At 39.6% G+C, this 27361-nt stretch overlaps 2 protein-coding genes and 2 long non-coding RNA genes across 6 annotated transcripts; 2 read left to right on the top strand and 2 right to left on the bottom strand.

Annotated features, from left to right (window-relative positions):
* On the bottom strand, positions 1–1596 carry LOC146470220 (uncharacterized). The gene is made up of 2 exons (XR_014867068.1): positions 1460–1596; positions 1–487 (listed from the first exon to the last, which is right to left on the bottom strand). It is a non-coding gene; the product is annotated as an uncharacterized LOC146470220 (long non-coding RNA).
* Positions 1597–4318: 2722 nt separating this feature from the next.
* Positions 4319–11577, top strand: LOC146470219 (uncharacterized). Of its 3 annotated transcripts, XM_085122260.1 has the most exons (4): positions 4319–4547; positions 4862–4963; positions 6604–7331; positions 8738–11577. In XM_085122260.1, exons 3-4 carry the CDS (start codon positions 6635–6637, stop codon positions 10507–10509), a joined length of 2469 nt encoding a protein of 822 aa, XP_084978386.1. In that variant the 5' UTR covers positions 4319–4547; positions 4862–4963; positions 6604–6634; the 3' UTR covers positions 10510–11577. The 3 variants fall into 3 exon arrangements, with proteins under 3 accessions (XP_084978386.1, XP_084978387.1, XP_084978388.1); XM_085122261.1 differs by lacking the exon at positions 4862–4963; XM_085122262.1 differs by lacking the exons at positions 4319–4547; positions 4862–4963 and having other exon boundaries at positions 6315–7331.
* A 7100-nt stretch (positions 11578–18677) lies between these two features.
* LOC146470218 (lipase member K-like) lies at positions 18678–20232 on the top strand. The gene is made up of 2 exons (XM_085122346.1): positions 18678–18925; positions 20071–20232. Exons 1-2 carry the CDS (start codon positions 18824–18826, stop codon positions 20230–20232), a joined length of 264 nt encoding a protein of 87 aa, XP_084978472.1. The 5' UTR covers positions 18678–18823.
* Positions 20039–22599, bottom strand: LOC146470217 (uncharacterized). Its single transcript, XR_014867073.1, has 2 exons — positions 22490–22599; positions 20039–21506 (listed from the first exon to the last, which is right to left on the bottom strand). It is a non-coding gene; the product is annotated as an uncharacterized LOC146470217 (long non-coding RNA).
* Between the last annotated feature and the right edge of the window lie 4762 nt (positions 22600–27361).

Below are 27361 nucleotides of genomic sequence, written 5' to 3'. Positions count from 1 at the left end.
AGACAAAATCTTTTTAGTTGACATACTGGCTAAGTTATTACTGGCAAACGAACATTGGAACTGTGGTTAAAGTCACTAATAGCAGTGAGCCAATCTGACTTGCATAGACTTTGCATCAAGTGCGCAAAATGCCAGTCAAGCTTCAAACCCTCTTATTACGATACGCAGTTGGTCTGCTGTTTACTGTTGAGTGCTGGAAGCAATTCGCGTCTCCAGATATTGTTCCCAGGCCTCGAAATTAAAAACTTGCTTCATTCCAGTCTGGTTTTCCTTGTAAGTATGTGGTAGCGATCATATCAATCATAGCCAAGGATTAATCTGATCACCAGCACACACTTCCAAGGATTAATCTTGTTCTTTGTGTCAACCGACACGGAAACAAGGTTGTCAATAGACATAAGGCGGACATCAATAGTTGCACCCGAGTGCCTGAAGTCTTCTTGAACATGGACAGCGAATCGACGGAAAAACAATTCTTCTTCTGTACCTACTGAAAAACAAAGAAAGGTAAGCTTGGATTAGGCGCAGACAACAAAAGCCAGAAAACAAAAATTTCTAGGGTAATGACGCTAGCACTGTTTTTAAACGGACATACAGGCTAATAAAATTAATTCGAGGCTCACAGCTGAAGTTGATAACGTTTGTAAATCAAATTAATTTAGAACAGGATAGCGGTGATAAATACAAAAAATTGATAAGCTAAATTATATCCCTCATATGAAAAATACTGAAACTGCAGTCAGAACTAGTGATCTTAAATGTGTACGACTCTGACTTGTAAAAACGTTAAAAACAAACCGTTTGTCACAAAACTAAGAAAAACGTTTCGGCAGAAAATCTTCGGCCTTCGTGGGTTTAAAAAATGACAAATAAGCAAACGCTTATCCAACGGTTCACACTTTGCGCGTGCCACACTGACGACGCGTACTGAAAACGATCAACGCGCGAGAGAACAAATAACGTGAGTGAGCTATAAATTTCCAGGATGAAAATACGTTTTTCGAGTTTTCAGAGTCGTACCGTTTAAGATTATATCATATCCCTCACATGTTTCTTTTGGTTTCCTAAAATTCATTTCCAGTCCTTGACTACATTTTTCCTCGTAACAAAACGAAATGTAACGTTTCCAACAAATCAGCCGAGTAAAGCGCGTGCGAAAACATCATTTACGTCAGAAAGAAGAGAAACCATGGCCACGAAACCCAAACAAAAGATAATACTTCAAATTGAGCGCCGGAGTCGGCAAAGGGAAGGCTTAAAAATAATACTTATAGATTTTAACGAAAACTTTTAACGGTTGCAGATATAAGGAATCAGAAGTAAATAGTCCTTTGAAAAAATATGTTGCAATTAGTTAACCAACGACTTTTAGCACGTCACCTAACGTTCCTGCCACTAACGCCATACGAAAAAATCCCAGGATTCGTAATTTTAGACGAATTTTAAAAGCAAGCCTTACCTTCATTGCTAGCGTTGTTGAGGAGGTTTCCAACGACGATAGGATTATAATTGCCAATCAGTATCAAACGCATTTTCATGTTAACATGAATAACTTTTCCCATCTTGAAAGCGGCACGACTGAATAAGTGCGCGTCGCAAAACGAAGTAAAACTGAAAACAACGTCATCAAAGCAAATTGTAGCAATCAACTTATGCGCGCTTTAACTATCGAACGTCCACGTTTTTGTTGAGGCGGCTTATCTGGCTTTCTACGATTCAGTTTATAAATAAAGCAAAATAGTTAGACAAAAACTAAAAAGCAAAAGGGCTGGTTTTGCAAGCCTAACTGTCAGAAATACTTTAATTTTTTTTCTCGTTTTTTTTATACCACATGAATGGCTAGAAATCTCTGGGTCCGTTACTCAATAACCTTGACAACCTTCCATGTCCAATCTTGATTACATCAAAGATATTAGAGATTTGTTCCGTGGATTTCACCATCAGCGAAAAGCCCGGCGGTTTAAAGTCACAGCAGGCTTACAGCACAAAATGTAAACTGTAATGAAGGGGGGAAGGGGGCTAAAAAATCCCAATATTTCCAGCCCAAAGTTTACCCCAGACCTCATTCATTCACGGTGCCCTCAAGGGAAAGAAAAGTCTGACACGAAGGCCTTCTTTTTCCATCTAGACGTTCTGAAAGTTTGTTTTCGTAAGAGTTCACTCAAGCTCGTCGGTCACTCTTTCGGCGCACAAGTCTAGTTCCATCCCATGAGCCGTGTGAAAGAACAAAAAAATACACGAGACACATTAATGAAACTGTACTAATTACACTTGGTAGAAAGTTCAACAAACTACTCTGCTATAATAATTTCTCTGCGAATATTGGTGGTATGGAAACGTTTAAAGTATATGTGTAAAGCTCGAAACACGTAACATAAACAACAATTATCGATTATTGTCTGGAAGAAAGCATTTTTGTTCAGAAATGATTTGTAAACGTCCGTCGAATTACACCTCATAATAATATTTTTTGTGTATTAAGAGCAAGTCAGAGCGGCCCGGGGAAAAATGTTGGAAATTCAAAACTTCATGAATTCTGGTCCTATAGTAATAATTCTAGTCTCTAAATAAACGTTAAATGGAGAATACTTTGCTTAATCATTTCCGCTTTTTTGTTTTCTCTTCTCTCTCTTTCTTTTCTTTCCACGTTTGTCAACATATCCAAGAAATACATATAAATTAACTCTGTATTTTTTTTTCTTTTGCATTTCCGTTGTAAAGGCATCTCGCCATGCAACTTCCCACCAAACAAACACTGGCGCATTAGCATTTTGTGGGACTGCGTACGTCCGTACGGATGGACATAAGTGACGTCATAACTAAACTCCAATTTTTTGTATTCATGGGTTTCCCAAATTTTCTTAGCTATATATAGGGCTCGGGACGCGCGCGCGGAGCTACGCTATCATGAGCTATCAGGTGATCTGAGCTCTCAAGCATCACGATAGGTCAACAAATATATGTGACATCATAACTTATCGTCGCTTCAGGTTTTCGCTTGGTAAAAGAACCGCCACGAGCTTCGACCTCCTCCCCATAAAGACAACGTCTTTACTGTAGCCATGTTCTTTTGTCCCAACAGAGAATCCATGCTCGAGATATTCACTGTGATCTTGCTAATAGCTCTCAACAGCCGTTGAAATACAGAGAGATTGTATTTCTACAGTTGAAATGGACGAGTTCGATGCTCACCCGGGATGCTCAGCGACAAAATTGCAATCCACAACTGAGCCATGTCATTTAGAAGACTTCCTTACCCTAAAGGTTTTCAAGCAAAATATGAAATGAGACATGGTAACATTTCAAAAGGGATTAAATACATAGCTGCAGGAGGAAATAAGTGATAAATTAGATTAAAAGCAAACAATAAGCAAGGAACCGCACATCGAAAATGCTGCAAGTGTACGCAGGATCTGTAAAGATGTAATCAGCCAAAATATAAAATACTCAAATTTCTCCAAGGCTGATCGGACTGCGTAGAAAACTTAACACGACAGCGACATGATAGAGACCAAACCGAGAATCAACAGAATGCGGCAACCGTGGACAGCTGTTTCGAGCTGGTTGGCTCTCGGCGTACCACAGCAAAAAGTAGAACACCATTGCGAGTCGAGTGGTCTACCAAATGCACGTAGTAGCTGACTTCGGATGGGCCCAAATTCAGACATCCGTCCATGTCATAGCGCGTGACTACGAGCAATGAACAAAAGAACTGAAATATTAAGTTAAAGGAGAAAAGCAAAATTTTCCTTCACAGGTGCATGGCCAGACCATGTTAAAAAGTACAGCATATCGGATCTAAAAAGACGTGCATTTGGTAGACCACTCGACTCGCGTTGGTTGTTCTACCTTTTGCTGTGCTACGCCGTGCTGACGAGAGCTGGGACGAGAGCCAACAAGCTCAAAACAGCTGTCCACGGGTGCTGCATTCTGTTGATTCTTGGTTTAGTTTCTATCATGTCGCTGTCGTGTTAAGTTTTCTACGCAGTCCGATCAGCCTTGCAGAAATTTGAGTCATAAATTCGGATTGAATTTGTGCGTAAATCCCAGTTTTCAACGCGCATTAAAATACTATAAACTCTTTGGTCAGAAGGCTGATCTCCATGAGTACGAAAAAACATTGCGAAAAGGTAAAATCCACAAATAAGACAAAACTGGAAACGAACTTCATCTGCTTACTTCCCTTTCACTTCTCAGTTCTGTCCTCCCACCCCTCCCCTCCACTCTTCCCCTGCCCATCCCAGTTAGTATCCCAGACTGTTTGACATCCATCAAAAGCAACCTTTGTTCCTTCGAGTCTGTTACCATGCAAACAACATTCAAGTTTCCCTTCTTTCTCAGAAATCTCGTAACTTTGAAGATCACTTCAGGTTGATATTCATTTCAGTGTCGCAATTTTCTATTTGGCAAGATAAACAAGTCACATTGATCTGCGGTTAAAACAGCGACTAAAATCGTTCCTAAATTGTGCAGAAAAAGGAAAGAAAGCTGAGATTCAGTCGCACGAGTGTCTTCCTGGTTCGCTTAAAGAAACGGCTTCACCACAGGTATGCCTCTTAAATCGACTTTATTTTGACTTGAGATACTATTTCCTTGGTCACAAATCATGGTATTCTTTTTCCAATCCCTGATCAGTGATAATTTTTCAACTCTTAAGTGCTGAAGGAATAAAAGAACAGAAGCGTACTGGAAGATTTCAGACGACGCTCGCGTGAGTGGCGTCGCTTCTGATCACGAACACACGCAAAAGAAATATTGCTCATTGGTACCTCGCAAAGCAAATCAAAGACTTAATCATACCTCAGTCATGGCGGTACAAATAATACGCCATAATTTCAGATGAATTTTATTTATTTTTCAGGGTTTATCAAGGCACATTTTGGTTTCCATTCCGATCCACGGTCTACTGACTTCAGCTTGTGGGGCGTCTCCCTGATCTGTGATCAGTATTGCGACATTTCAGGTTTGTTTCAATTCTTGATACCGATCTTGGATATGCATAACTTGTACCTTCAGTAACGCAAGCGTGCCCATAACACCTTTGATCGGTTCTAAGATCGATCGTGATTTCTCGATTTTAGTAGCCATGAACGGAACTTAACTCTTGTTTGTTATCATTAAATGCATTTCAGAAAAGAATCCGGCGTGACCAGAAAACACGTCATTTGCATTCAGACACAAATTTGAATCTGTTTGTCACCTTGAGACTTTTCTATTGCAACTGTTCAATTAACTTCTGATAAAAAGAGGATTCAGTTTTGTTCACACGAATGAATCTTCCAATGTGATTGCTTGTGATGTTTGCCTGAATGGCTGATCGAGAAAACATATTTTGTTTATGTCCTGAAATGTATTAGTTAGATGCATGTACGCATCATTGGGCAAGAGACAAGTGATCCGAAGACCACAATTTTCAGTCATTGGCTTATCTTGGTGTCAAATAAGATGGCTATACTAGCATTACGCGTGATGCTGATTTATTTTTATTGTACCCTTCGCAGATTTTTAAAGCTATCCTCCCTTTGGAATTGAAATATTGCGTTACGGTACTCGAGATCATACCGGAAATTTCTTTCTGAAAACGTCATGACAGGAGCGGATACATATCTGACTCACGCGCTTTTCAAGGCTATTTATATTTCCTATTTACGGCATTTCATTATTGGAGATCATACTAGAAATTGTTTTCAGAAAACCTCATGACCTGGAGCAGATTACATATCTGACTATGAAGACAGAAGACAATATTATGGTTGAAGAGAAAAAGACAAACAGACAAAAGCTTTCCTGAATATCTATATGGTATGTTTTTATTCAAATTCTAAAAAAGATCTCACTATTTAGAATAAACTGGGTCAAATACTATTCCTTTTCCTTCCACTTAACCGCCTAGTATCAGCTTATTCATGCTTATAGGTGTTGAGATATACGCAATCTTAATTTCCGTACCTTTTAAGTATGAATTAGCTAATACTAGACAGTTTAAGTGGAAGGAAAAGGAATAGTACTTGACCTTATTAATTCTTAAAAGTGAGATCTTTGTTAGATTTAAATAAAAACATGACACTCTCCGATCTCAAATGAAATACAAACAGCGGACTCAAAAGATGAAATACAACCACGCACTCAAAACCTAGAACCACCTTGACCATCGCGATCATCATACTTCAGGGTATCCTCCGACTCCAGTAATTGAAATATCTTGTTCATCATGAAAAGCAGTTTCTAGGAAAGCACTGTTCCTTAGCTATCCATTGAGTGATCACCCTTTAGTATTTCCTTCAAGGAGTTAAAAGTTCCATGACCCTGTACAACACAATTGTACATACAAGACTTCTTATCGAATGGGCTCTGGATCAAAACACGACGAGGTAGGACAGTGGCTGAACCAGAAAGGTGTCAGAAGTTTAACAACTTTGGCTCTCTGGCCTCATTTTGTATCAAATAAAAGAGGCGACAGGCAGGTTTGGTTTTTCACTTAGAACAGCCACTGTAACACAATGCACTGTGTCACAAGAAAGTACTGCATGTTAGATAACCCACTGTGACCACTGTTGTTAAAGATTTTACCCGCCGAAATTAAACTTAAATTTGTTTTCTTAGGTTGGCAAGAAAGCTTTACTAATTGGTCTCCATGGCAACAGCAGCGGCATCCACCAAGGAGACGACCAATTATGCCCGGTTGTGTCGTTTGTTGGTGGACGTTGGTACCCTGGCATTGAGAGACAAATTCAATGGCATCCACTCACCAGCAAATCTACAAGCTGTCTTGGCGGGAAATAAACCCATGTTGCAGTCACTGAGAGCACGGAAGATAATCAACCCAACTCAGTGGGGCAAACTCTTCCCTGCTGTCCCTTCTTCCGTTTCATCAGCTTCTTTTGACATCACTCTGTTAATGGTTCTGTTTCGAAACATATGTGGTCTAGCTGCTCCTGCATCAGGCTGGGACGCCCTTCCTCCCTCAACAGATATAAGTCTTGAGGCAGACATCGCCCGTGTGAAGTACTACAGAAACACTGTTTATGCTCACGCTGAACGTGCTTCTGTTGACGATACAACGTTCAACAAATATTGGAGTGAGATCCGGGACACTCTGGTACGGCTGGGAGGAGTTGCCTATAAAGCAGCTGTTGACAATCTTGAAACAGACTGCATGGACCCTGGAGTGGAGGAACATTACAAAGAACTTCTTCGTCAATGGAAAAACGACGAAGACAACATAAAGGACAAGTTGAACGAAATGGACAGCGACATCAAAAAACTCACAAAAAAGATCGATGACTTGGTAGAAGCCGCTGTGACTTCAAGGACTGAAACAAGTGATGAAGGTGAGTTGTGTTACGTTTCCATGTAAACCCCAGTTAATTTATTTATATAAACCATATTTCATTGTTGCGTATCAAGGATCTAAGGTGAGATGATTTAAGTGGGGGCGCTTCTGTGATCCTACTATTTTCTAGCATGACTGGGCTCAAAAGTATCGTGCCTTGCCAGAACCGCACAGCATAATGTAAATTACGGGACAACAATCTATTACATTTAACATCATTTTCTACGGCGGGAAAATTTTCAAACATGTGTTCTGGAAAACGATGAAAATCCAACTTGAGTGGCCAAGAGCTCTGGAACCTTTACACCAATTAAAAAATAAATAAATAAATAAATAAATAAATAAATAAATAAATTCCCACTAGTACATGATCAAAGCTTTTCGTACCAGCAAATTCCAGAAAGAAACCCATCGCATTCAACAAAATGAAATGGTAAAAAACACAATCTTTTACTTTTTGCCACTTGTATGTTTTTAAGAGTATCTTGAAGGTTAGCAGTGTTTAGGAATAAATGCGTCTTTTCCATTTAAAACTATAGATTCGCTTTTTAACTGCAATGAAAAAATACAACATAGAAGGGGGACCAACTGCTCCTCATCCGACCTCCCACCCTCCTTAATTTTTCCTGCTTATTCACCCGAATCAAAAGGTGTAAAGCTAAAATTGATACGTCCCATTAAGAAAATTATTAATAAGATTAAACCAGGCAATTTTCCTTGCAACTTGCAACGCAACTCCTTTGAGACACAAGTTGCGGACAATTGCCCGAGTGACTTCCCTCTATGCAAATTTTCGCTGTGCAGAAAATTACGTTGCGCTACTATTGGCAGGGGAAGAACAATACACATTTTCTTTTTTTTAATAAAGCTGCGAGATCCATTGTTTTCTCTGCCTTGCAACGTCAAGTGTTGCCTCGTAATACAGTTATTTTTTATTGCTTCTATTTTGGGAATTTTTTTTGGAAAAACTCAAGTAATCTCATTATTATAACCTGCATTGTATACTCTCCAATGATGTGAATAATATTTAACAAAACCTCGCCCCAAACACACACCACAACCAAGAACGTTTTAACTTAATTCCGGTCGTTAACTTAAAAAGTTTAAGATTAAAGTCAACTAGAACATTTAATCGCTCTGCCCTTTTAGTATTTACCTAGCGTTTGAGTATTTCAATGTCACCTCCGTGCCTGAAGTTTGCTCAAATCCCAGCTTCCAGCCCAGATTTTGCTTTGGATAGCATTTCCAGTGTCCAAATTTAATGATCAACTTCCACTCTCAATGCACGAAATCTCATTTTTCAAGTGAAAAAAAAAGCAAATACCAATTCTCATTTTAGCCGTAACAACCTTCTTAAGTACTAATATGATTTTACTTACCCTTTTTATACTCGATCTGCTTAAGGTAAAATATTCAACGCAGAGATGTTGTTCGATACCTCTTTGGTGTGCCGAGAGAAACATCACGAGAATGAACTTCTTACGTCATTCTGTGAACAGTGTAAAGTGTGCATCTGTGACAAGTGTGGGCAGACACGTCATAGTCATCACACCAAAGTAGATATCCACCAAGCCGCCAAGGAATGCAAAGTTAATATAGAGGAGATTGCAGAAGAAATGAAGAAACAGGTTGCTGATTTCCAGATACAAGTGGAAAGGTCTAAAGAAAGGACGAGGAGAAGCAGAGAGGAAATTGCCGCCGCTCGAAACAAAGCATTAACATCTCTTGAGGAACTAATACAGCTTTTAAAGAAGCATGAAACAACTACGATGACCAATTTAGATCTTCAGGAAGAAACAGAGTTAAGAGGTCACGCGACACAACTGGAACACTTCCAGACTTCCATAAGCAAGTTACAAAAATCTGTGGAGTATTGTGAAGCCATTTTACAAAGAAACGAAAGCATTGAAATTCTTCAAGTGCGTCAGCCTCTCGTCGAAAGGTATCGAGGCCTTCTAAACGTAGAGAAAGTGAATATTAAAACGCCGGTGCACACAGCATTGCACGCCAGGTACGAGATCAATGACGAGCTTGTTCAGACTCTGAGATGCGCTGTTCCAGGTCGAATAGTTGTTAGTAACACGGACCATTTGCAGTCAGTAGCAGAAGGAAAAGGCTTGAAAGAAGCAGATGTCGGAAATGAAGCTGAGGTTGTGATAACAACAAAAGATTCCAATCAAAAGCAGTGTTACGATGACGATGATTATATTACTGTGAAAGTAAAGACACCATCAGGAGTGGAACTAAATCACAACATCACTCACCGCAAAGATGGTGAATACAGCATCACCTACACACCAGATTGCGTTGGACAACATGACGTGGTAATTGAAGTTAACAGTCAGCCGCTGACTGGTAATCCATGGAGTCTCCATGTGTCTCCACATCATTACAGACACTTGTTCTCGTTTGGGTCACGCGGGAAAGCACAAGGACAGTTTGAGTTTCCCTGTGGCATTGCAATAGATGATAACACAGGAAACGTTGCAGTCCCTGATTATGTTAACAATACGGTGCAGTTGTTTAGTTCAGAAGGAAAACATTTGAACACTATGAGTGGTAAAAAAATACTTGAACCCACTTCGGTAGCATTCACCAGATCTAGCAACGTAATAGTCATTGCTTCTGATAAGATTTCTTGTTTAAATGAAAGCGGCAAAGTAGGTAAAAACATCACACACAAACACCTGAAGTACCCAATGAACTTGACTATTGCACGTGATGGACGCATGGTGGTGTGTGACGGGGGTGACAATACAGTCAAGGTCCTGTCCCCGGACGGTACACAGCTGTTACTCACCATCAGTGATCCAGATCATGAGACGCCGGGCTATGCCGTTTCTCATCAGGACATGTTTGTTGCCTGCTATCACTCGACAAGTAATGTGAAGGTATTCAGCAAGGATGGAATGGTTCTGCACAGTATCGGTACACACGGGTTTGGTGACGGACAGCTGCGTTATCCTACTGCCGTCTCAGTTGACAGTTTTTCAAACCTGGTGGTGTGCGACCTTGATAACAGTAGACTTCAGATTTTCACGCTTGATGGCGACCTTGTTAGCAAAATAGAAGGTAAACACACTGGTCTTGTTAGTCCGCGTTCTGTTGCTGTGTCACCCACTGGACAGCTGTATATTACTGACATAAGAAAACACTGTATTCATGTTTTCCATTAGAGGAGTTTGATTTTAATGAATTCAAGATAGCAATGCACCCATTTTAGAACCGATTTTAGTATATCAGTTAACTTATTCCTTTTTAACTAACATTCCTTGTCGATTTTCTGGAAAAGAAAATGAAAAAAGACGTGATAGCTATGGGTACAAACCCGGTAACCGCTTTGAAAAACAAAGAAAAAAAAAAGAAAAAAAAAAGCTGTTGTATTAATTCACTTTACGCGTTTTACTGAGTTGACAACTATGTTTTTTGAGAAAAAGTAGATTCTTGGAAACTTGAACCGTCAGGGGAAACGAAGAATTGTTTGGGAGTTAAAAAAAATTCAGAGGTTAAATAACCATAAAGTAAGGATCAAATCGGGAGAAACTAGTTTTTGTTAGAGAAAGTTAAAAGGCCGAGTTACTAGGAATTGTAACTTTATTCCAGTAATCAGAGTTTAAACTTCTGCTAAGTAAGGATCAAAGAAGGAAAACTGCTTCTTATTCGAATTAGCGAGAAGTTCCAGTTATTAAGGACGGTTCCTACTTTGCTACTGCGTATACGTTCTGCGCATGTCAGGATTGTCCCCAAAACTCTGATTTCTTAGGGACGTTCGCTGCTAATTTAAAGGTATTTTTGCACCAAATTTTTGGCTGTGCTAGAATTTCTTAGAGTTTTTGAACTCCAAAAAGAGATTTTTTTCAATAAGTTATTTCTCAATTAGTGATTGAGCTTAATTTTGCAAAAAAAAATTCCATACATCGTTTGTAAATTAAAGCTTAATTGTTTTATTATTATTGTTTTCTTATATCTAGAAATGTGTGGTTACAGAAGGAGCCTTTCATTAGTTGTAGTCCACACTTATAGCTTATGGTTTGTGAAAAATGAAGTAACCTGCTCGGGCTCCGTGAAGTGTAAGATTATTATTGAATATATACGGTTTTTGAAATAAAATGACCATAGAACCCTGCCAACTCGAACAAAATGTGATTAAGAATTTGACCACACACTATCAGCTAACTCAAAGTCTCCGAACTGCGCCGATCAATTTGAAACTCCAACATCTTTCCCACGAACATTTGAACTTTGAAAATTGGCTTGTTCAAATTCCTGCCCCACGGGACCAAAGAGCCGTTCAAACTGTCCTGCCCCTAGCGCCGAATTTGGCGATCAAATACCCTCCCCCCAAAACTGGTTCATTTACATTCAAATAAATTTTCTATACACTCCTTAGAAATCGGCGGAAACACTGCAAAGTTTGTGTAGACCCTCTTTCGTGATCCCTTGGTGAGCCAATATTTCATAAAAGCGTCATTTTCCCCTTGAACTCGTCTGTGGATCAGGAACCACGTGTATTCAGCCGGAGAAGACTTGACACTTAAAGTTCAAATTTCCCACCCCACCCGGGTTAAGTTCAAATCTCTCCTTCCCCAATTCTGGAAAGCCTTTCGCGTCCGACTACCAGGGCAGGGAAAATAGCCGTTTTCCCTTGGAGCTTCGACAAGGCGGGGCTATACTGTACGTCTGGCTTTCTTTCGATTCCGCGGGTTTTGTTTCTCCCTATGAAGATCGGTTGGATTTTCGAGTCTTCCTTTTTTGCGAGTAGTTTGGGACAACTTATTTTGGCAAATTAGGTAACACTGATTTAATAGGCTTGTTCAAATAGTGCCAAGAGCTTGATCTTCTCAAAAAAGCGGCAAAGAAAACTAGATACTCCAAAAGGACTTGAAGATTTCCTGAGATTTACGCGTTCAGTAGGAATTTACAGAAAACAACTTGTACAGAATCGCAGCAACCTCCGCTTTCCGATAAGTACACACTCCAGCTAACATCAGAAAGCTAGTGCAGAAATGTTATCAAGAAAAACCCGCCAAACTTCATTAAGAAAGAAGAGTGGCCAGGCAACTCCAATAGAAAATCGCCGTGTGATTTTGAAGACAGAGGTGTACAAATTCCCTTGCCCTTTTGAAGTGAAGAATCCACCATTTTTGGCGCTGAGTCAAATCAGGAAATGACGGACCCACCGAACGAATTTCAGCATTCGTTGACAGCATACTTCAGCCATTGGCTAAATCACAAAAGTCCTATCTTAAGGACACTCCTGACTTTGTAAACTTCATAGGAAGGACAACCCTCCCAGAGGAAACGTTCCTAGTCTCCCTTGACGTTACAAGCCTATACACAAATATCCCGCATGGCAGGGAGAGGAAATCGGCGGCATGCAGAGCATACCAGACTTACTACAGGGATAACACCCCCATCTCTACTCACTCTCTCAGAGAAATTCTAAGGATCATCCTTCAAGAGAGTTCATTTGAATTCAACGGCAAAAACTATCTTCAAATACACGGAACGGTAATGGGCAAAAAATGGCCGCCGCTTTGCAAACATCGTTATATCTTAGCTTCGGTTGAGATGGAAATAATCAGCCAAAGAAAAACAAAGCCGCTTGTGTCGTAAAGATACTGATGACATGTTCTCACTTTGGAGTGCTGATAAGAAGGAGAGAAGATTTTCGATTGTCCTTGCAAACAGGCACCACCTTACAATTAAATTAACGACTGAAATCTCAAAAAAAGAAATAAACTTTCTGGACACAACTCAAAGGCGAGAGCCAGACTCTACAATCAAGAATCCTTGACATCCGCACACACTTTAAACCTACAGAGACTTTTCAGTACACATATTTTTCTTCCTGAGAACCACCAGTGGTCAGAAAAGGTTCACTTCGCCGATGATCAACAGCGAGGTTTCGATCTGTAATATACCAGATGTTTAATTTACATATTGCGAAACTGGCAAATTTTTACTCCTTCTGTATATTGAAACAATCACATGATATGTGAAAGTATGTACGCCCTCTATTGCAAAACGCCCTTTCGAGCTAGAGGCTATCACCATAATCTCATTGAAAAAATTATCACTGAGGTTAAATTCACGAAACAGAACCCTCTTTACAACAAAAAAGAGAAAGTGCGAAACAGAATTCTATCTTTGGTCACAACGTACCACTCGGAGTTGCCTAAACGGCTAAAAACATAACATCTTGATGAGCAATTGCCATTTAATTCAAAACCAACCATAACTTCGGGAAATATTGAAAGAGCCTCCATTTATTTCATACAAAAAAGGTAAATCCTTAAGAGATATACTCGTGAGAGCAAAACTATAACAGGAGTACCTAAAAGGGCTGTACAGGCCCGCAAATGATCCCCGGACCGGAAATGATCCCCAGATTGGACCGCAAATGATCCCCGATCGCCTCACCATAAATACAGAATGGAATGGACTCAAATTTGGACCGTGGATTTAAACATTATACCCTTTCTTTTTTTTTCTTCTTAATAACACCAGTCGTTATATTTGACCAATCTGCATGCATATGATTTACTTATACTATTACAATCCCCAAAATGTGCACGAATGTTTTTTCGAAAAAGGAAGGAGAATCGGTCAATGCACTTCAGATGGCGGTCAAATCTCGCCCACTATCGTCGTCTTTGTTCTTAATCGGATCTTAATCTGTTGTTTTTGTGTCCATTTGCTATGGCTATTTCGACAGCATTGCTTTGGTGGGCCATGAAGCGGAAATCCATGGCATAGTTTTATTTTGCCATAGATATTGGTGAAAAATGCGGGAATAAACATAATCACCACATAAAAATTGATTCATTAGTTACTTGAAAACGCTCTTACAGATCTTTTTCTAATTTCGCTTCAAGTTGTCTTGATTGAGTAGTTAAAATCCCTAAAGTTTCGTCGTAAAGTGCTTGACTATATTTCGAGATAATCGACAATGTTTAAAATGAGAGGCTATGCGCTTTCGTTGCTATGGTAATAGCTGTTGCTTGGAAATCGATGAGAAAATTAACTTTGATCACAATGTTAAAATGATGATGTAGTGTGAAGGAGATCGAAGTTTATCTTGTATGCGAGATTGTAATCTCAAAACTTCCACCTTAAGTCCAAAAAAACTGGTGCAAGCCTCCTTAACGCATTTATGAAAGCCCCACCAAAAACCCTGAGATTTTTTTTGCGATTATGCAAAAGACGACCTTGAGGGTCTGAAGGCAAAGAGAAAAAATTGTTTGCCTTTAGCAGTTGAACGCTCGGCTGCCGCCATTTTTGTTCTTTTTTGTCCCTAGTACTAGGATCTTCCGAGCGAAGGTAGTTTACTGTCCTATCTCTAAAAAAGATCCTAACACTAGGGCCAAGTACAACTTTTTGCATGTAAACTGAATACAGAAAACATATGTCGCTAGGTCGATCCGCCCTCAGGGATCTTCCTAGTGTTAGGATATTCCTCCCTCCATGTGGACAGCCCCTTAATTTGATCAAGAAAAAGTAATCTAGAAGACAAAAGCTGAAACTCAAGCCACTGCATCAAAGGAAGAAGTTAAAAAAACTTGCACAAAAGAGTTAAGAGCGTGCTGCGGAACAGCAGTGATAAGTTTCCTGGTTCGTCGAGTCCGACCTCAACACAAACCAGGCGCGTAACTAAGGTTTCGAAAGGGGTGTTCGTTGAGCCCCAAATCTTGCTGAGCGCCGGAGGCGCTCTTACTAGGGGGGCCGGGGGCATGGTCCCCCGGAAATTTTTGAAAATCTAGGTTCCCAGAAACCTCATTTCCTGCATTTTGAGACCCATTTTAGGCAAACCACAACTTTGTTTCACAGCAGCTTTTTAAGCTATATACATCATTTCAACGGCATAATTGTTCCACTTAAACAAGAAAGTTCAATGTACATTCCGCGCCCTGTCAAGTTCTGATAGCTATTCGATCTGCTGATAGTGATACACCAAGCTGGTAAACTGCATCATTTTCGGGTGTAAGCCTTCGAACAAATAATTATCTCGTGAAGACTGACAGGCATATCATTTTTGATATGCATTAGAGCCAGGGCGGACAACCTACTCTCTCTCATGGTACACCTCATGTAGTTGTTCAACCTCCACATTGCGCTTATGGAACGTTCACATTCACAAGTGAATGTTCTCAGGCGAACTTGTACGTAATTACGCGTGAAACTCAACAAGGCTTGAACTATTAAGTTTGAAGTGAATCGCATTCAGAGAACAAAACGTATCGCAAAGCATGCTTTTCTATGGCTTTTTCGGGCGGAGGCGGTTTTACCGCAAAAATAAAACGTCATTAAAATTAATCTCCAAGGGTTCTTAACAATTTTTATTTTTACTGAAGATAAGATATAAGGCCTAAAGAACGGGTTTATATCTCTATTTCTCTTTGGTTGATGTATTTCGACCACAGAACCTTTATGTAAAAGTTTTTCTTCCGCCATTATTGATCGTCAAAGGGGGTTCGTTCGAACCCCTCGAATCCCCCCTCCTACGTGCCTGCAAACCCAAAGCGTTTTCTGTCGATATTAAAGCTGAATTCCAAACCGCATCCAAAAATTCCTGATCGAGTCTTGATGCCAATATCAGCCAGTGCACTGACCCAGGTGATCGTACGCCGTTAAGATCTTCAGCTGAAAATCCTCGGGAAATCGCCAATTTATTTGACTCAGTCCTACTTCGCATCAGTTTTCGCCATGACACCCCCCCCCCCCCCCCTCTCCCTTCATCTGGACTGACCTGCCAACGCGCTCACGGTTAGCAAAGTCCAATCCATGCTCGAAACCCTTAATGTCACGAAAGCAACAGGATCTGATCTCATCTGATCTGAAATACTGGTTCATTCCCGCAGAACTGGAAGGAAGCTAACTTTGTTCCTGTTTTTAAAAAGGGCGAGGCCGAGTTAACACAAAGAATTACCATCACTGGTATACAAAGTCTTTGTGCGATGAGTATTTAGCACTTCAAAGATAGGCTGTACGAGGTGGTAAGAAATTTTCAACATGGATTCATTACAGGGAAATCATGAAACCTCCTACCTTTTGGAAGTTTTGGACCACGTGGGCTCCGTATTAGACGACGGATAACAAGTGGACATGATCTATATGGATATGTCTAAGGCCTTTGATAGGGTGAACCATGGCTACCTGCTGCAAAGGGGTTGCACGAGTTCGGATTTGGAGGCAGCCTCTTGTAGTGGTTTAGCTCTTACCTGATGGGTCGCTAGCAACGTTTAACAGTGCTGGATTAAACCTCTGATCCACTGACTGTCAGCTACGGAGTACCTCAGGGCTCCATTTTAGGCCCGACATTATTTCTCCTCTAAGAAAATAACTTGCCCGATTCGGTCCTGACGAGCCTTGTTGCCATGTTTGCTGACAAAGATATGGGAAGGATATGTGGTCGCTTACGGGAGGTGGTCGCTTACCAGAGGTCAGACCACAGGGGGTCTAAATTTCGGGTTATTTACATATGGTAATTGCGTAGACCTAACCCTATTGTCAGTGCTTATCGAAACCCATAGTAATAACTTTTCTTTGCTACAAGTAAATTTAGACTGGTCCAAAGTTATTTTAAGCAAAAAATCTGAGGGTCTATGGTGATTATTGTTTGTATCTCACAAATTACTTAATACAGCGACTGAGAAAAAACTTGACTCTTTTATTACTCCAGGTGACGCTGTCTAAATTTGTTAGGGAACGGAACATACGCAAAAGGATAAGAAAGATAAAAGATTAGAGAGTTTTTTCCTACAAGGGATTCAATCTGATTAAAGTTTATTTCAGTGTGAAGTATGGTGCATTTGTGTTTTATTAATTGTTTCAATGCTAAGCTATATCGGTAGCTCTCACTGTGAGGTTTACGGCGTCCACTGTAATGATGTGGGCAATATGTTACAGCGACACATTTTTCAATTTCCACCCGTAAGAGATACAGCAGATTGTGTGTTAAGTGGCCGCCTACGGGAGGTTAAAAACAATCGATAATGTTAAACAATTATCTCTAAAAGTGGTCGCTTACGAGCGGGTGGCCGCTTGCAAGAGGTGGTCGCCAACGAGAGGTTCCATCATGATAGTGATTTGACTTGAAAACTTTTAGTATTTTGGAAAGGTGGTACGTCGCTAATGAGAGGTGGTCACTTACGAGAGGTGGTCGCAAAGGGAGGCTCGACTGTATAAACAAATTAAGTCTCAGGAGGATACTGTGTACCTACAAGCTGACTTGCTCGCTGGCTTGTTGATAGACATCACACTTACAGCTGACTGGGATTTTCATTTCTTAAAGAGGAAGTATCACGCGAGTTTGATGTCATTTCAAAACCCAAAAATGTTTGCTTGTCAACAAAACCAAAAAAAACAATTGTCTAGTTTTGTCATAAATTATCACCCCAGTGCAATAAAGCTGTCGACTAGTGCCTCTGGCCAGAGACAGAGTAGGTAAAACGTTAGGCTAACGTTTTTCAGGTTCTCGCATTTTTGTCTCCAAAATGCGCTAGAACAGATCACGAGTTGTTCCTTTCAAGAATTGAGTTGATTTCTTTCCTTCCGTTGTTCTAGAATTATTTTGTAGCTATTTTACTATTTTTAACAAAAGAGGTAAAAAAAACCCCATCATACTTCCCCTTTACATGTAAAAGTCTTGCTCGTTGGCAGTGAAGAGCGGGTATTTTTTCCAGGAACTTTAAATTGTAACCAAGATTGACGTAGAGACACTCAGCTAGTGTTAAGTGCAACATACGATTAATTTTCTCTAAAAGGGTAGTTAGGTACTCCTGCTATAACAAGAGGCCACTTTTCACAACACCACACCACGTAGTCGTCGAGTCTGGCCTGTCTATTTTTCAAAATCACAAAAATAGGGGAAAATCTGGAGCGTACTAACCTGGCCGTAATCAGCCATCAACGGAAAGTGATGAACGCTCATAATATTTCAAAATCGTTCGTCAATAATCGTACTGTTTGCATGAAGTCAGTTGTCATTTCTTCTCCAAATGTTGTCACTGACACAAAAAAATCCTCCGGTGAAAATCGATGAAATCGATGACATCGGTAAAAACCAAAATAAATCGATAAACGAAACGAGTGCGTCATCGATTTCTGCCGATTTCATCGATACAATCGATATTAAGCAAATCAGATTTACCGAATTTTATCGATTGATCGATTGATAAGTCGATATCGATTTTTATCGATTGACTCCCCGGGTATATTGGACGTGTCCCTAACACGCTCCCGGTACGCCTATGCCGATCACAACAAACAACGATTATTTGGCCATTGGAATAACACTTTGTTAGGAAACAGCAACGAAGAGGAAGATTGGAGCCCGGATTGCTGCCAATCGATTGAGAAATTTTGGTGAAATCGAAAACGCCACAAATGCTTTCAAGTGGAAGGTCCTGGGTCGAGTTAGTCTATATTCTCGTGCCGTTGCCGCTGTTGTCCTCGTTTTCTTCTATTTTCTGTTTAATCTGAGCCGCGATGGAAACATTTGAGAGGGCAGTTGTTTGTTTACTAGCTATATCCTTATGGAGTGGTATTTCAGCCAAAGATGCTCCCCTTCCAGAAGAGAACATGAACGTGGTAAGCTTCAGTTTGACTCTTGTTTCTGTTTTCAAATGGCGGCCATCAAATGTTGACTTTGTATACCACCAGGAAGCTTATATATTCCTGACGTAATAACGATCGTAGTAGCGAGTAGTGTACTAGGGCATATATGAACTGCTTTCAATCTTCGATGCATCATTGAGTTTTCCTTAAGCGGTATAATTTGTGTTTACCTTGTTTGAAATCTACTCTATTGACTAAAAGTTCTTAAACATCACGTGATTTGATTTAGGGTGCGCTGCGTCTTGCAAAGCAATCTCTATAAAGAACGACTTCAGAACTTGCAAAAGCGCAGAAAGGGACTAGCTTACTTTTTTTATTGAAAGAGGATCCGTACTACTTAGAGAAAGTACTAAAACATTAAAGCCATGAACCTTGACGAAACGTGTATCTCATCTGTACAGTATATTCTTAAACAAAACAGTCATTATTGGCTTTATAGGCCCTGTTTACACTAGGTGCCTGTGCCAGTTCCTTGTGCCCAGACACTGCAATAGATGTTGTTCAGACTGCTTGGTGCCCAAGAAGAAATCTTGTTCTTGTTTGTCGGTTAGGCGCCTTCCGTTTTGTTTACATTTTGTTGACAGTGGTGTTGTGTGGAGACACGAGGAACTTATTAGTATGGGAACCGACAATCCTGTTCAGACCAGTGCCTGTACCCAGGAACGGTGCCCGAGTACTAGCCTTGGTGGTTATGCCTGTACCTGGGTAAAATGCCCAGATTTTTTCTTAGGCCTACTAGTATCTATGTATTCTGGAGAGCCGGGTACTTAAGCTCTCTTCAGCAAGGTCGGGTTGTTCGAAAGCCAATTAACGCTAATCTACGATTAAAAGTTAATCGAGCTTTTCATCTCGCTCTTTAAAAGTGATTTCAAAGCCTAACTTCAAGCTAAAAGTAAAGTCTAAATCCAGACTGAAGGACAAAACTCATTGGAAGGATGTTTATTGATTAGTTATTAAACTCGAATTAAAGTTCACGTTAATCCATGATTAGCTTGATCGGGCTTCAAACAACTGGGCCCAGGTTGCAAGTGTTAATTTATTTACCTGGCATATTTTTTTGTAGACATGGACAATGTGAAACAATGGTAAATATGTATTTATATTGTATTTTTCTGTAGACTCAGATGATTCATTTTAATGGCTACCCTGCTGAAGAGTACGATGTAATTACAGAGGATGGCAATATTTTAACTGTGTTTGTTGCGTCCAGAAGTTATCAAATTTCAATCTCAGACTTCCGTGTCACCGGACCACTACAGAAGTCTGAGATTGGAATTTGAAGACTCATCTTTCAGCTTCGGGGTATTTTCCTCAACAACAAGAGTTTTACGAGGAACATACCGCAGAACTCTATATTAGCAAACTCTGGAGTTGATTCCAACCCAGCATAAATCTCATCATCTTCTTTTTCCACATGGTTGGTATTTAGATTACCAGGTTACACTTTGTCGTTATTTTCCGCCTGCAACACTTTTGGATATAAACCATTCTGATTGACATTACCAAATGCTGGAAGATCATGTGATTCATCTTCAATGTAATGTCTCATGAAAATCACGAAGGACTAGTGACGTTTACTCGATTCGTTTTCCTTTTCGTCCGCAGTTTTGTTTCCGATTTGAGTTGCAGGGAATTCGTTGTTCTCTGCAGCAACATTTTGAAACTTCTGAAGCAAAGGATTAGTGTTACTGTGAATCAGGTTCATCAGATGAGTAGTATGATCCTCAAGACAAGTCAGCGAGTCTGTCTTTCATGTCTTCCGTATAAATCAGCTCCAAACTGGACATGCGGCTATTCACAAACAATCAATCAATCAATCAATCAATCAATCAATCAATCAATCAATCAATCAATCAATCAATCAATCAATCAATCAATCAATCTGTTTAATGTGGTCAGTAAGCTAGGCAAAAAAAAAAACTAGTTTACAGGTACGCCGCGAAAAAAAAAAAGAAAAGCCTTTTGAAGGCGTATAAATTAGTAATAAAAGAGGAGACAAAATCTTTTTAGTTGACATACTGGCTAAGTTGTTACTGGCAAATCAATGAACATTGGAACTGTGGTTAAAGTCAATGATAGCAGTGAGCCAATCTAACTTGTATAGACTTTGCATCATGTGCGCAAACTGCCAGTCAGGCTTCAAACCCTCTTATTACAATACGCAGTTACTCTGCTGTTTACAGTCGAGTGCTGGGAGTAATTCGCGTCTATACATGTTGTTCCTAGGATTCGAAATGAAAAACTTACTTCATTCCAGTCAGGTTTTCCTTGTAAGTATGTGGTAGCGATCACATCAATCATGGCCAAGGATTAATCTGATCACCAGCACACACTTACCAGGATTAATCTTGTTCTTTGTCTACCGACACGGAAACAAGGTTGTCAATATACATAAGGTGGACATCAGAAACTGCACCCGTGTGCCTGAAGTCTTCTTGAACATGGACAGTGACTCGACGGACAAGCAATTCTTTTTCTGAGGAAAGGTAAGCTTGGATTAGGCGCGGACGACAAAGGACAGAAAAAATATTTGTAGGATAATGACGCAAGTTTTCTTTAACTCGTGAACTTTTGTGTATCCTCCACAAACTGAGGGTTCTCTTTCACTATCGATTTACCTTTTATTTTTTTTTTGTTTGTTTTAAAATTGCCGACATGGGAACAAAAAAAAAACGGATCCTAAGACTAAATTTTCAATGGCCTATAGCTGGCCAGGAAATATAACGTAAAACTCTATAACAATTGAAAAGAATTTTAAGCAATTTATCTTGATAAAACGTACTTTCTATTTTGTCAGATTTGTATTTATCTACTAACCGTAATATTTAGGCTTAAACCCATTACAGACACGCTGATTCCAGTAAAGAAAAGAAAGAGAAATGGAATGGCAATAAAAAAAATTGTCATAAATCAGCTTTAAACTGGACATGCGGTTTTTAGTCACAAACTAATAACTGAAGAGAAGACAAAATATTTTTAGTTGCCATACTGGCTAAGTTATTACTGGCAAATGAATGGACATTGGAACTGTGGTTAAAGTCACTGATAGCAGTGAGCCAATTTGACTTGCATAGACTTTGTATCATGAGAGCAAACTGCCAGTCAGCCTTCAAACCTTCTTATTATGATACGCATTTACTCTGCTGTTTTCTGTCGAGGGCTGGAAGTAATTCGCGTCTTCAGATGTTGTTCCTAGGACTCGAAATTCAAAACTAACTTCATTCCAGTCAGGTTTTCCTTGTAAGTATGTGATAGCGATCATATCAATCATGGCTAAGGATTAATCTGATCACCAGCTCATACTTACAAGGATTAATCTTGTTCTTTGTGTCAACCGACACGGAAACAAGGTTGTCAATAGACATAAGGTGGGCATCTATAATTGCCCCCGTGTGCCTGAAGTCTTCTTGGACATCGACAGTGAATCGACGGACAAACAATTCTTCTTCTGTACCTATAAAAATCAAGAAAGGTAAGCTTGGATTAGGCTTGGAAGACAAAAACCAGAAAAATGTTGTAGGGCAATGACGCTAGCACTGTCTTTAAACGGACATACAGGCTAATAAAATTAATCCGAGACTCACAGTTGAATTTGATAACGTTTGTAAATCAAATTAATTTAGAGCGGGATACTGGTGATAAATACAAGAAAAAAAATAGCTAAATTATATCCCTCACATGAAAAATACTGAAACTGCAAATTTTAAATATGTACGACTCTGACTTGCAAAAACGTTTATCAAAAACTAAGGAAAACGTTTCGGCCGAAAATCTTCGGCCTTCGTCGGTTCACAGTTTGTGCGCGCTACGACACGTAACGAACGGTAACCGCGCGAGAGGACAAATCTCGTGAGTGAGCTATAAATTTCCGGGATGACAATACGTTTTTAGAGTTTTCAGAGTCGTACCGTTTAAGATTTATTATATCCCTCACATGTTTTCTTTGGTTTTGTAAAAATCGTTTCCAGTCCTTGACAACATTTTTCTCCGTAACAAAATCAAATCAAATCAAATCAAATCAAATAAGCCGAGTATAGCGCGCGAAAACATCACTTACGTCAGAAAGAAGAGAAACCATGGCAACGAAACCCAAACAAAAGAAAATTCTTCAAACAAGGGAAGTTTTAAAGAGAATACTTATAGATTTTAACGAAAACTTTAACGGCTGCAGATATAAGGAATCAGAAGTAGATAGCCCTTTGAAAAAATATGTCGTAATTGGTTAACCAACGGCTTTTAGCACGTCACCTAACCTGTTCCTGCCACTAACGCCACACGAAAAAATCCCAAGGATTCGTAAGTTTAGACGAATTTTAAAAGGAAGCCTTACCTTCATTGTTAGCGTTGTTGAGGAGGTTTCCAACAACGGTAGGATTATAATTGCCAATCAGGAATCAGTATCAAACGCATTTTCATGCTAACATGAATAACTTTTTCCAACGTGAAATCGGCACGACTGAATAAGTGCGCGTCGCAAAACGAAGTAAAAAAAAACGTCATCAAAGCAAATTGTAGCAATTAACTTATGCGCGCTCTAACTATCGAACGGCCACGTGGCTTTCTACGATTCAGTTTATAAATAAAAGAAAATAGTTAGACAAAAACTAATAAGCAAAAGGGCTGGTTTTGCGAACCTAACTGTAATTTTTTTTCTTTTTTTTTTTAACACATGAATGGCTAGAAATCTCTAGGTCCGTTACTCAAAAACCTTGACAACCTCCCATGTCCAATCTTGATTACATCAAAGATATTAGAGATCTGTTCCGTACATTGTTTACGCGCAATTGATATTACTTCCTGGGAACGATTAAAAAAATAGAGAAGCGTCCTACTTTCGTGTGCAAAGACTCTCCAAGTGCCTGTTGCAGTCTGCTAAATTTGAGATATAAGCGCCCCGGTCCCTTATTTGATTTACGGTATCTGTCGCTTAAAAAGCAAAAGCCCGATTATCGCTCCTGTTAAAAAGTTATTTTGTGATAGGGTAGAAGAATGTTCTTGGTAGCTAATGCTGCATTCACACCAAGGCTTAAACACGTTTAAAAGATGTTTAGTTAAACTACCAAATGCACGTGGTAGCCGATTTCGGATGGGCCCAAATTCAGACATCCGTCACGTCACAGCGCGTGACTACGAACAATGAACAAAAAAAGTGAAATATCATGTCCCTGTCGCAAGAAGTTAAATGGGAAAAGCAAAACTTTCCTTCACAGGTACATGGCCAAACCATGTTAAAAAGTACAGCATATCGGATCTAAAAAGACGTGCAGTTGGTAGACCACTTGACTCGCGTTAGTGTTCTACTTTTTGCTGTGCTACACCGTGTTGACAAGAGCCAACCAGCTCGAAACAGCTGTCCACGGTTGCCGCATTCTGTTGATTCTCAGTTTGGTCTCTATCATGTCGCTGTCGTGTTAAGTTTTCTACGCAGTCCGATCAGCCTTGCAGAAATTTGAGTCATAAATTAGATTGAATTTATGCGTCCACTTTTTCAACTCGCTTTAAAATACTAGAAACTCTTTGGTCAGAAGACTGACCTCCATGAGCACGAAAAACATTTACAACAAGGTAAAATCCACAAATAGACAAAACTGGAAACGAACTTCATCTGCTTACTTCCCTTTCACTTCTCAGTTCTGTCCTCCCACCCCTCCCCTCACGCTCTTCCCCTGCCCATCCCAATGAGTATCCCAGACTGTTTGTCATCCAACAAAGCAACCTTTGTCCCTTCATAAGTCTGGTTACCACGCAAACAAAAATTTGAGTTTCAATTTTCCCGTCTTTCTTAGAAATCTCGTTACTTTGAAGATCATCTCAGGTTGATTTTCATTTCAGTGGTCGCAATTTTCTATTTGGCAAGATCAACAACTCAAATTAATCTGTGGTTAAAATAGCGACCAAAACCGTTCCTAAATTGTGCAGAAAGAAGGCTGAGATTCAGTCGCACGAGTGTCTTCCTGGTTCGCTTGAAGAAACAGCTTCACCACAGGTATGCCTCGTTAATCGACTTTATTTCGACTTTAGATACTATTTCCTTGGTCACAAATCATACTATTCTTTTTCCAATCCCTGATCAGTGATAATATTTATGTATCAACCCTTAAGTGCTGAAGGAATAAAAAAACAGAAGCGTACTAGAAGATTTCAGGCGACGCTCGCGTGAGTGGCGTCGCTTCTGATCACGAACACGCGCAAAAGAAATATTTCTCATGGTACCTCGCAAAGCAAGTCAAAGACTTAAGCGAACCTCAGTCATGGCGGTACAAAAAATATGCGATAATTTCAAATGAATTTTATTTTTCAGAGTTTATCAAGGCAGATGTGGGTTTTTCACTCCGTTCTTCCCTGATCTGTGATCAGTATTGCCACATTTCAGGTTTGTTTCAATTCTTGATACCGATCTTTCGGTAACTCAAGCGTGCCCATAACACCTTTCACCGGTTCTAATATCGATCGTGATTTCTGTAATTTTAGTACCCAAATGGAACTTAACTCTTGTTTGTTATCAGTAAATGCATTTCAGAAAAGAATCCGGCGTGACCAGAAAACACGTCATTTGCATTGACACAAATTTGAATCTGTTTGTCATCTTGAGACTTTTCTATTGCAACTGTTCAATTAACTCATGATAAAAAGATAATTCAGTTTTGTTCACACGAATGATTCTTCCAATGTAGTGATTGCTTGTAATGTTTGCCTGCATGGCTCATCGAGAAAACATATCTTGTTTATGTCCTGAAATGTATTAGTTAGATGCATGTACGCATCATTGGGCAAAAGACAAGTGATCCGAAGACCACAATTTTCAGTCATTCGCTTATCTCGGTGTCAAATAAGATGCCGATACTGGCATTTACGCGTGATGCTGTGTCTGATTTATTTCCATTGTACGCTTAGCAGATTTTTAAAGCTATCCTCCCTGTCCTCCCTTTGCAATTGAAATATTGCTTTACGTTACTCGACATCGTACCGGAAATGTCTTTCTGAATACGTCATGGGAGGAGCAGATACATACAGCTGTTTCGACAAAGGTTGTCCAAAAAAGCGTAAAAGCGTAAGCGACAATGCCGAAAGTTAGTCTAGAAAATACCCAATAAATTTCAATAAAAGCTCAGAATCCATATTGCTCGACATCTCAAGTCTTCGCTGTACGGTCAAGGCATTGTGGATTCTGAGCTTTTATTGAAATTTATCGGCTATTCCCAGACTACCTTTCGGCATTGTCGCGTACGCGTTTACACTTTTTTTGGACAACTTTTGTCAAAACAGCTGTATGTGACTCACGCGCTTTTCACAGCTATTTATATTTCCTATTTATCTACTGCATTTCATTATTGGAGATCATACTAGAAATTGCTTTCAGAAAACCTCATGACCTGGGGCAGATTACATATCTGACTGAGAAGACAGAAGACAATATTGTTGTTGAAGACAAAAAGACAGAAAAAAAAACTTTCCTGAATATGTATATGGTATTTTTTTATTCAAATTCTAAAAAACATCTCACAATTTAGAATAAATAGGGTCAAACACTATTCTTTTCCTTCCACTTAACCGCCAAGTATCCGCTTATTCATGCTTACAGGTGTTGAGATATACGCAATCTTAATTTCCTTACCTTTTAAGTATGATTTAACTGATAATAATAATATAATAATAATAATAATAATAATAATAATAATAATAATAATAATAATAATAAGCTTTATTTACCTTCGGCAGTGTTTATAGCACAAGTGCTAGTGGGGCCGAGCATTAAACCTCGTAAAGAAATAATATCAATTGAAAATAACATGGTTAAAAATCCCAACTGGCAGGAGGCAGGCCAGATGGCTATTTACAAGCGCGTCCGAGGAGTTGAACTTGGGGCTACCGAGAAACAACTCCATCTAGCGGTCAGAGCGGGACTTGAACCCGGGATCACCGGATTTCAAGTCCGGCGCCCTAACCACTCGACCGCGCTGCCCCCTAGAGATACTAGGCGGTTAAGTGAAAGGGAAAGGAATAGTACTTGACCCTATAAATTCAAAAAGTGAGATCTTTGTTAGATTTTGAATAAAAACATGACACCCTCCGATTTCAAACGAGATACAAACAGCGGACTTAAAAGATGAAATACAACCACGCACTCAAAACCTAGAACCACTTTGACCATCGTGATCAACAGCATCACAGGAAAGCACTGCTTAGCTTTCATTTGAATGGTGATTACGTCTGAAGGATTTCTTCAACAGAACCAAAAGTTAGAATCACTTAATATAACACAGTAAAACATCCACACTTGTTTTTATAGAAGTGGAACTTCCAACTAACACATCTTCTACATAATTAATATAACAACATCACAGGAAAGCAATGGTTCCTTAGCTATCACTTACTATTAAATGATCGATCAGGGTATCCTCCGAAGAC

This window comes from Pavona decussata, unplaced genomic scaffold (genome assembly GCF_977016875.1).
Source record: "Pavona decussata unplaced genomic scaffold, jaPavDecu1.1 SCAFFOLD_114, whole genome shotgun sequence".
NCBI classification, from domain to species: Eukaryota; Metazoa; Cnidaria; class Anthozoa; order Scleractinia; family Agariciidae; genus Pavona; species Pavona decussata.
This window is presented reverse-complemented; position numbering and strand designations above follow the sequence as displayed.

Coding starts and splice junctions, on each gene's coding strand:
- LOC146470219 (XM_085122261.1), top strand. CDS start 6,635: ATGGCAACAGCAGCGGCATCCACCAAGGAGACGACCAATTATGCCCGG. Junction 7,332..8,737: donor GACTGAAACAAGTGATGAAG/GTGAGTTGTGTT, acceptor GATCTGCTTAAG/GTAAAATATTCAACGCAGAG.
- LOC146470218 (XM_085122346.1), top strand. CDS start 18,824: ATGGAAACATTTGAGAGGGCAGTTGTTTGTTTACTAGCTATATCCTTA. Junction 18,926..20,070: donor CAGAAGAGAACATGAACGTG/GTAAGCTTCAGT, acceptor ATTTTTCTGTAG/ACTCAGATGATTCATTTTAA.